The 10,934-nt window shown below is 32.0% G+C and overlaps 1 protein-coding gene across 3 annotated transcripts in view; it reads left to right on the forward strand.

The window, feature by feature from the left end:
* Window positions 1-4,669, forward strand: part of LOC144976963 (RAB11-binding protein RELCH homolog) — a 191,635-nt gene extending 186,966 nt beyond the window's left edge. For 2 of the 3 annotated variants that reach the window (XM_078921614.1, XM_078921615.1), the window contains exons 27-28: window positions 807-945; window positions 2,917-3,158. In XM_078921614.1, the coding sequence (XP_078777740.1) occupies window positions 807-945; window positions 2,917-3,025 (248 nt within the window). In that variant the 3' untranslated portion in view covers window positions 3,026-3,158. Of the gene's footprint in view, window positions 1-806; window positions 946-2,916; window positions 3,159-3,299 lie in introns of those variants that run through there. The other variant, XM_078921616.1, reaches the window with a different exon arrangement.
* Window positions 4,670-10,934: the final 6,265 nt, after the last annotated feature.

Here is a 10,934-nt window from a genome sequence, read left to right on the forward strand (position 1 = left end):
TTTAAATATCACAACTTTGAACTACTACTACTACTACTACTACTACTACTACTACTACTGCTGCTACTACTACTACTACTACTACTACTACTACTACTACTACTATACTACTTACTACTACTACTACTACTACTATACTACTACTACTACTACTACTACTACTACTACTACTACTACTACTTACTACTACTACTGCTACTACTACTACTACTTACTCTACTACTACTACTACTTACTACTACTACTACTACTACTACTACTACTACTAGTAACACTACTACATACTATATGCTCTACTACTACTTCTACTACTACTACTACTACTACTACTACTACTTACTACTACTACTACTACTACTACTACTACTACTACTACTTACTACTACTACTACTACTACTAAACTTACTACTATACTACTACTACTTATTACTATCATACTTACTACTACTACTACTACTACTACTAGATCTGCAACTATATTATATACAGGTCGCTTCAGGATTTTTTTTATTTTGTTGTCGTTATTGTTGTTGTTGTTTTTTATTTTATTGTTTTGTTTTGTTTTTGTTTTGTTTTTTCGTTTTTTTTAAAATATTAATTTTTAGTCTATTTGGTTGGAGGTTGGATATTTTTTGTTTTGTGTGTGTGTTTTTTGTTTTTGTTTTTTGTTTTTTGTTTTTTTTTGTATTTTTTTTTTTTGCCTGGGGGTTGGGGGTATTTGAATTTTCTAAATGATACAGATTTTTGAAAAAAATGTGTTGCTTATGGCAGCTTTGATAATAATTTATCCTTGACCTGTCTTAAGTCTTGAGTGACCAATTGATTGCCGAGGCGATGTTGCCTGGATTGCGTTGTGTGAGACAGGACATGGAGGTGATAGAGGCTGATCACCTGGAGGTCGTCAATGCCATGATCAGAGATCTGCAGCATAAATTGGAAACTCGGTAGGTTACATTGAGAGAGAAAGAGCTAGAGAGCGCGAGAGAGAGAGAGAGAGAGAGAGAGAGAGGGAGAGAGAGAGAGAGAGAGAGAGAGAGAGAGAGAGAGAGAGAGAGATGTAGAAAAAAAAATAACGTGAGCATTTGTACAGCGCATCGTCCACTGAATGTGCTCAAAGCGTTTACATGAATTCCCATGCCAATAACGACGTGTAACATTTGGACGAGGCGCTGTTACTTCTTTTATTTATTATTGACAGAGACGGCGCTGATACAGGTCAGGTACTTGTATTACACTTGAGTTTATAGTGAGACCTAGTTATTAAAAAGACTTTTTTCAAGGACTCAACTTTTGGGACTCTTCAGCGAGTCTCGACTATTATGGAATCTTCAAGTCAGAATTAGCGCCATAACACAAGATCATAAACCGTCTTAATTTCTAGCCTGTGTAGCATCTGTCTATTTCTACCTATGTCATCGATGCCACTTTCTACCATTCTTTTCTGTCGGGTACAATCTATTTATTGAATTTCTTCGAGATTGTTGATTGCATAAGATTTTGATTAAGCCTCCCCCCCCCTCTCTCTCTCTCCCTCTCATTATTATTATTATTATTATTATTATTATTATATTATTATTATTATTATTATTATTATTATTATTATTATTATTATTATTATTATTAATTATTATTATTATTATTATTATTATTATTGTAATTATTATTATAATTATTTATTATTATTATTATTATTATTATTTATTATTATATTATTATTTATTATTATTATTATTATTATTATTATTATTAATTATTATTATTATTTTCATTCGTTTTCTTCTTCTTCTTCTTCTTCTTCTTCTTCTTCTTCTTCTTCTTCTTCTTCTTCTTCTTCTTCTTCTTCTTCTTCTTCTTCTTCTTCTTCTTCTTCTTCTTCTTATTATTATTATTTATTATTATTGTTGTTGTTGTTGTTGTAATTATTATTGTTAATGTTATGTATTTTGTGATAGACTAGTGGCCTATCCAAAGGATTGCAAGTAATTGTCACTCCCACTCTATTTTACGAGAAAAGACATTGACAACACATAGGAAGAATGACCTCATTGCTGTAAAGGAATTCTATTTTTGTTCTTTTTCTCATTAGGTTGGTCTCATATGTTTTATAAACCCCCAGGTGTTCGGCTTTTAATTGTTCTACACATAACTTTTTAAAATGTATTGTCGCGTTGTCGTGCATATGTGGGCAATTTGTTGTTGTTGTTGTTCATTTCCTTTTCAATTCTTATTTGTCATCATACTATGATATTTTAAGATATATTGCGTGAATATTTTATTATTTTTCGTGTCTCAATAAGAAATATTCGCACATTGTCTTCATTAAGAAAGGTTGTGCGAATTGAATTATGGCTAATCGTGAAAAAAATGATGTTTACCATCGCAGTTTGTAACGGTTATAATGCTTAAATTCGACGTGTACATATATGCAGGTCTGACATCCGAACGAACCCACTTATGAACCTAATTTATCATCGTTGTAATGTACAGTATGTTGCGTCATTTTTTTGAGATTTCCATTACAACAATGAGCCCATAAGGAATTGGGTTATCAGACCTGCAAATAAGTGCACGTCGCTTAAATTCCGTGATTATGGGAATACCATTGACGGACCATTTTGCATTTTTTAAATGGGAATATAAGAACTAAAGTTATCAATATCGATAATCATTAAAATAATGAGAAATTAATTTCAATTCTTTGTTATGATAACTTACAGAAATTAGTCATAAACAACGCTTTATGACTCTCAATTTAGTTATTTTACTTTTTGATACGTGTATGCCATTTTATGCTCTTCCAATACTTTGCTGGCGACAGTAAAAAAAAAAATCCAAGAAAAAAAATTAAAACACAACCACGTAGTAGTGTAACACTAAATAATGTAATATTTCTTCTCTGCTTCCAATTCCCACAGGTCAGCTACCCCGGGTACCACCGATGACCTCAAAACTTCAGTGATGTCTAAGATCAAAGACACAACAGCCAAAGCTAACATAGGGAACATTTTCTACAGAAAGAAATAGGTTATTGACAGTCAGTTAGGTAAAATGGACATTTTCTACAGAAAGAAATAGGTTATTGACAGTCAGTTAGGTAAAATGGACATTTTCTACAGAAAGAAATAGGTTATTGACAGTCATTTAGGTAAAATGGACATTTTCTACAGAAAGAAATAGGTTATTGACAGTCATTTAGGTAAAATGGACATTTTCTACAGAAAGAAATAGGTTATTGACAGTCAGTTAGGTAAAATGGACATTTTCTACAGAAAGAAATAGGTTATTGATAGTCAGTTAGGTAAAATGGACATTTTCTACAGAAAGAAATAGGTTATTGACAGTCAGTTAGGTAAAATGGACATTTTCTACAGAAAGAAATAGGTTATTGACAGTCAGTTAGGTAAAATGGACATTTTCTACAGAAAGAAATAGGTTATTGACAGTCAGTTAGGTAAAATGGACATTTTCTACAGAAAGAAATAGGTTATTGATAGTCAGTTAGGTGAAATGGTCATCAGCTCTGCCATAAAACAATCGTAACCGAAACACGAAACCATGTGTGACCTAAGCCTAAACGTTTATAGCTCAAGGAATGAACGGGGCTTGCTTCTCAACTCTTTGTTAATTGTTTTAGACAACCAGTTGGTGGTGAATAGTTCCCTACAAACTAATTCTCTCAATCAAACTATAAACACACAGTTTTTATCTGGCTGGCAGAACTGGTGATTATTTTAATCAAATGCATACCGTCAGTAGATGGTAGGCGATTAAATCAAACTGCGCATCAGTTATACCCAACAGAAGAATCGAAGCCAAGCTACAAAATTATGTGTAACCTTTTAAACGTTTATAGTCTGTTGAAAAAAAATTGGAACAGGCACTGGTGTAAGATGAAAGATTGTGTACCGATCTAACTTCAAGTGTGTTAATTTTCATTTTTTTAAATTGTCAATTTCTATATATCTAAACACATTTTTTCTTTCAAAAATCTCTTTGATTTTTAAAAATATGAAACGTGAAACAGTCCATTGTGAAATAATATTTTATATGTTGTAGCTTTTATGATCTGCGGATTGTTTATAATTTGTTATCTATCAAATTATTGTCCTTTCTTTTTGATATATATAGCGTGTAAATATTTTATTTATTCCTTCCATTAACTTTTGATCGTGACATTTTACCTTATCTTGTCATAAATTACATTTATTGTATTTTATTATTAATATTTTTGTGTATCATGTATGTATAATTTTTATATTTTTTATACCAAACAAGTCCAGATCTATATGTCACTTTATTAAATTGCCAAATATTAAATTAATTCAGCCTTTTGAATATCCCCCCACCCCCTCCCCGCCCCAATGTTTTGAGATCATTTGAGGGCAGGGAAACACATTGGGACCAATAGACTCAAAACGATATTATGGCGGGTATTTGGAGCTTAATTTGTAAAATTTGGGATGACACAAAATGCCTACAAAGATTGGAGATTCAATTTTGTCTCCAAAAGTTCACAAAGACTTGTTTTCAAAAATCATTTTTGTTTTTGCTTTAAACATGATATTCTTTCCCTAGTTAACTCTGATGTAAGAAAAAAAGAACTTGAGCTTTTATATAGCACACTATCCACTTAATGTGCTCAAAGCGCTTTACAAGGGGTCCCTAACCAACAGCAACATTTGACATGTGAAACGAGACATGACGCCTGCTAGGCGATATTACATTTTTTTTTTCTGACAGAGACAACGCTGTTAAAGGTCAGATACTTATCTTACACATGATTACCGTGAGAGAATGTGAGTAAAGAGCCTTTTTCAAGAACTCAGCTATGCGCCGAGCGAGGCTCGAACTCAGGACCTTCCTATCCGAAAGCAAGTGTCATACGACTAGACCACATAGCCGCATGTAATACCAGATTGATGCCGAGGGATAAATATAACGGTTCATACCTTTGCATTCTCTTCTGATCTGCCCTGCCCTGTATTTTGTTGTCCATTCATTTTTGATAGCTTTTTTTTTTGTCTTTGTTCTTGGAAATGAGACCATTTGATTCTATGCTCGTCTGGGGTCTGTTACCCGGTGAGAGACAGTAATATGTGAACTATTTTTGTTTGTTCGGCTTTTTTCTTCTCATTATTTTGTTTTGTTTTGTTTTGTTATCGCTTTTATGTTTGTTTGTTTATGTTTTTTGGTTTGTTATTTTTAAGGGGGGATTAATAGGCCGATTTTTTTTGTTTATTTCTGTGCCTTTACAACAAAGTTAGGGCTGCCTGTTTATTATTTTTTTTTATCAGCTGTTTTAAATGCATTAAAAAAAAACCCAATTCTTTTCTTTAAGAAAACAGAGAGCTGGATAATGTAAAAACAACTAGATAACCACTTGTTTCATTTGTATTTTTTCCCTTCTATTTTTGATAAATCGTTTTCTTTCATAAGTGTTAAATTATATTGTCGTCGCCTTTACAGTTTATTGTTACGTCGCCACAGTTAAATAAAAATAGAAAATTGTAATCAATGTTTCAAAAGTCAATCCATCAATTCAAAGCTGCTTGTGTGATAAGGTCTTCGTTCACATTCCAATCTTGTATTTTATCCCTAGCATTGGTTGTTTCCATTAATTGTATTATCATATTTATTGTTGATGGCATTGTTATTATTATTATTATTATTATTATTATTATTATTATTATTATTATTTATTATTATTATTATTATTATTATTATTATTATTATTATTATTATTATTATTATTATTATTGTTATTATTATTATTGATATTATTATTATTATTATTATTATTATTATTATTATTATTATTATTATTATCGATTGATTAATTAATTAATTAATTAATTAATTAATTGATTAATTAATTAATTAATTAATTAATAAATTAACGCAATGTATGACTTAAACTTGACATATTTATGTGGGTATTTTTTGGCTTGTCATTTAACTTTTTTAGCAGTGTGTGATATATGCTCTTTAACTGCCTGATTCAACGTTGATTGAAGTGTGTTTTAGATGTCACTCCCCCCTCCCCCCTTTCCCCGTCGATGTTTCCTGTTTTAATGGTTACCCAAATATACAGTGTACTTCAGATACTGACAATTAATTGATTTTATAGGTATTGTTTTACAGATGAATGAAATAAGAAATTGTTATTTAATATTGATTGAGGACAAGAGTGAGGGAATATATATATATATATATATATATATATATATATTATATATATATATATATATATATATATATATATATAGAGAGAGAGAGAGAGAGAGAGAGAGAGGAGAGAGAGAGAGAGAGAGAGAGAGAGAGAGAGAGAGAGAGAGAGAGAGAGAGAGAGAGAGAGAAAGAGAGTATGTGTGTGTGTAAGGTGAGTGAGAATTTTAAAAAATACAGGGTTCTCTTTTGATATTTACATCGACTTAAATGTAATCCTGGTTACTTCATCCAGCTTTTCTAACATCTATTAATTTAATTATGTATGTATTTACTTGGTTTGGATTAATCTTTTGTTTGAAACAAAATTTGTGTGGGCTTAATTAAATTACTTCTATTTATAAATGCTAGTTCATTCAGTGTAAACGTTTTTTTTTTCCTCTTCTAAATTCTCATTCTTCCCTTCTTCCTATTTTTTGTTTTTTGTTTTTTGTTGTTGTTGTTTTTTTGTTTTGTTTTTTGTTGTTTTTTTTTTAATTGGGGGGGGGGGGGGGGGATTTTTAAGTTTTATTCTATAATACATATCTGTCTATTTACTTTTGTGACCCACCATCTCAAAACGGTGTATTGTTATGTTGAAAGTTCAATCCATGATTTTAATAGATGTGAAATTTAGGTCAAACGTATACTCAATTTATAAAAAGATTGGGTATATATATTATATATATATATATATATATATATATATTATATATATATATATATATATATATATATATATATATATATATATTAATATATATATTCTCTTAAACTGCTATAGACTAACGTTTTGCATTATCGGAATAAGAAAAAATGTATATTGTGTCGTAACAAATGTGACGATTTTGCTGGAAGTGGTAAAGAGAGGGTTAAATTCACTTTGAGGCATAAATCTCCTTCCAACATAACACCGTTTTTAGACCATTGGAACATTGTCTATTCCGACATAATACGGGATTGATGGGTGGGTCATATTTACGACTGAATGTAATAAATGTATTTCTGTTACTTAAATAGTAATTGCTTCACTGCCTGGGGTTTATTGAACAAAACATGAATAGGAGACTGTAACAGAAATTGAATGTGTATTCAAATTGATCTGAGGACCAAACATTGATATTGCAATTGGTCAAAATATGTTGGAATTAAAGTTCTATGATAATTTTTGTTAATGCATTTGCTGATGGAGTCATTTAATAATTTAATAATAATAATAATAGCGCATTATCCACTAAACGTGCTCCAAGCGCTTTACAGGGGGTCGCTGGTCAACAGCAACATTTAATATTTAGGACGGGTAGTAGCGGTTGCAGCAGCAGCAGTAGTAGTAATAGTAGTAGTAGTAGTAGTAGTAGTAGTAATAGTAGTAGTAGTAGTAGTAGTAGTAGTAGTAGTAGCAGCAGCAGCAGCAGCAGTAGTAGTAATAGTAGTAGTAGTAGTAGTAGTAGTAGTAGTAGTAGTAGTAGTAGTAGTAGTAGTAGTAGTAGTAGTAGTAGTAGTAGTAGTAGTAGTAGTAGTAGTAGCAGCAGCAGCAGCAGCAGCAGCAGCAGTAGTAGTAATAGTAGTAGTAGTAGTAGTAGTAGTAGTAGTAGTAGTAGTAGTAGTAGTAGCAGTAGCAGTAGCAGTAGCAGCAGTAGTAGTAATAGTAGTAGTAGTAGTAGTAGTAGTAGTAGTAGTAGTAGTAGTAGTAGTAGTAGTAGTAGTAGTAGTAGCAGTAGCAGTAACAGTAGCAGCAGCAGCAGCAGTAGTAGTAGTAGTAGTAGTAGAAGTAGTAGTAGTAGTGTAGTAGTAGTAGTAGTAGTAGTGGTAGTGGTAGTAGTAGTAGTAGTAGTAGTAGTAGTAGTAGTAGTAGTAGTACACATTTTAGGTGATATTACAATTTTTTCAGACAGAGACAACGCTGTTAACGGCCAGGTACTCATTTTTCACCCGAGTACGGTGAGAGAATATGAGTAAAGAGCCATCCCCAAGGACTCAACTATGCGCCGAGCGAGGCTCGAACCCAGGACCTTCTGATCCGAAAGTGAATGTCACCACTAGACCCATAGCCGCATTTCGTTTTGCAATGTCTTTTCTACCATAATATTTCAAGCATGACACTGCCCTTGTACTTGTTACTATATCGTGGATTTGGACATTTATAACAAAATAACAAATAAACAAAAAGACAAAAAACAAACTGGGCGGGGTTCCTGACCTCCCATAGTGGGCAGGGAGGTACTTGCCGTGTCTTCTATCCGCCCTGCCTGTTTTCCAATTACTTTCTGTCTTTGTCTTGGAATAGGATTACTTAGTTTTGTCCTGGTCCTTGGCTGGGAGGAAAACATTTGAATGTATAGTTATAGTTTTGGGGGATGATATTTTTTCCCTTGTAAATCATCTCCTGCTATGTACTGTTTTTTAAAATTTAAAATATGATTTGTAAACATTTGAGTTTCTTATTCTTAAATGGGATCTTGTGCTGGTGTCTGGGTGAGACTTTTAGATAATCTCAAACTAAGTACACTGATAGGGTGCTCTTGAAACATCTGTTTTGAACTAATTCCCCTCCGTTTTCCTTTTACTTGGGTACTCTATTTGTCATTCTAGAACTTTTTATTATCCTAATTTTTTTCTTTTTACTGGCGCTGATATGACCTGAAATGTGTTGCAAGCGCCGTAAAACCCTTTCAAAAAATGATATTGTTTGAAAATGGTCATAATCACAAAACATGAAACAGAGACTGGCAAGTTAGGATTTTTTAATTAGTCCCACAGAGCCTTGAGGTGCGTTGAAGCTGGAGTTTATCAGTTTAAAAAAAAAAACTAGCATCAAATGGGCAGAAACAACCACATGATGTGCTTTGGATGAGACATAATCTATTTTTTTTATCTTGTCAGACTTATCTGCTGAGAGAACAGAAAGGTTGAAAAAAGTTATGACTGCAGCGACACTTGTAGAATTTCCATAGTTTGTAAAGATACTATAGGATACTAGAGTACTTACAGAGATGTTTACAAAGTGAAATCCAGATAAGTATTTACAAATCTAAATACGTATATATATGTTAGCGAAAAGATTAAGACTTCTGCCCTTGACATAGTTTCTCTGTTTGCTTATCCTTATGAGAGAATTCATTTTTTTCTCATGAAAGGAACTAAATTCAGCAGGCTAATTTGGCTCGTTTTGTAAGTATTTGCAAAGAATCACATCGTGATTGACTCGTAAATACTCTTTAAATGTCAATGTTATAATGGTTCTTTGAGAATTATGAAGTAAACAAATTCAATAAGAAATAGTATGAGTACTACAGGAAATGACTTTAATAATTATCTTAGGTACTGATTTGTCACGATCCTTATCATAATAGGCAATCTTTTTATTAAAATGTAAGAATGAAAGTCTTGAAACATACTTAGTCCGTAGATATTTTCCATCAGAAATGATGTCAAAGCATTGCAAGCATCATTAAATGCTTAAAATTAATGTACATATCTTTAGCACTAATTTACAGTTATACTTCAGATAGTCTCTGCAATATGTAAGACTTTAAATAAATTTAAAAAAAACATTTTTAAATATCCAAAATTACCATGACGTTTTCACAGGTGTGATTAAATGTTAAGAACTTAATTAAGAAATATCCTAAGTATTGATTAAACACGATGCTTACCAAATTAATGTGCAATCATTATGTAATCATTTTTAAATGTAAGGATGCAATTCTGAAGGGGTTTGTAGTGCTAAATGTCATTAGTCTTGTTTAATATACTTTATTCTTGCATAGATCTGTCTCGTGCTAGCTGGGTGGGGTTCCTCACCTCCCATAGTGGGCAGGGATGTATTTACTATGTCTTCTATCGCCTTATATCTATTTTCCAACTTGCTTTCTGTCTTGTCTTGGAATGAGATTACTTGGTTTTGTCCTGGCCCTGGCCGGATACCCTGACTGAGAGGGAAACAGTCAAATGTATAGTTAGTTTTGGGAGATGGTATTTTTTTCCTTGTAAATCACCTCTCTGTTATGCACTGTATTATGTTTTTTTTTTACATATTACTTATGATTTGTAAACATTTAAGTGTGTTCCTCTTGGTGGGGACCTGTGCTTGTGCCTGGATGAGGCCTTTAGGTGATCTCAAACTAAATACTTTAAAAGCGTTCTCTTGGAATCTACATCTGTTTCGTATTTGAACCAATTCCCCTTTGTCTTACCTTTTCTTGGGTGCTTTAATTTTGATTCTGGAACTTTTTACTATCCCATTTTCATCCTTTTTACTGGTGCTGATATGACCTCAATGTGTTGCAAACGTTGTAAAACCCTAAAAAAAAAACAAACAAACAAACGTCTCGTGCTAGCTTTTGTTTTCGGAATTTTAGTCAAGATTTTTAACTTATTTTCTTTGAGAATTATTGCATTTCATTCATTAAGCCTTATCGGACGAAAAAAACAAACTGTTCATTAATTTGAGAATTGGAATCATTACAAAAGGCGCAGATTCTTTTGATTTGAAAAAATGTACATTTTACAATGTCCATCAAGCAATGTTGAGTAAATACTGTCCAGAAACAGCGGTTTTCAAGATAGAATAAGGATTTTGACATGAATTTGTTAGAGGATAAGATTTTTTGAGGACATCCATCATTTATAAAAATGGTTGTTATAATTTATTGGTATTCATTCCATCCATATGAAGATATGTTAATATCCAAAATACCACATCTTTACACTATAGACATGTGTATAC

This window comes from Berghia stephanieae, chromosome 7 (genome assembly GCF_034508935.2).
Source record: "Berghia stephanieae isolate SIO BIC M18660-M18661 chromosome 7, UCSD_Bste_1.3, whole genome shotgun sequence".
NCBI classification, from domain to species: domain Eukaryota; kingdom Metazoa; phylum Mollusca; class Gastropoda; order Nudibranchia; family Aeolidiidae; genus Berghia; species Berghia stephanieae.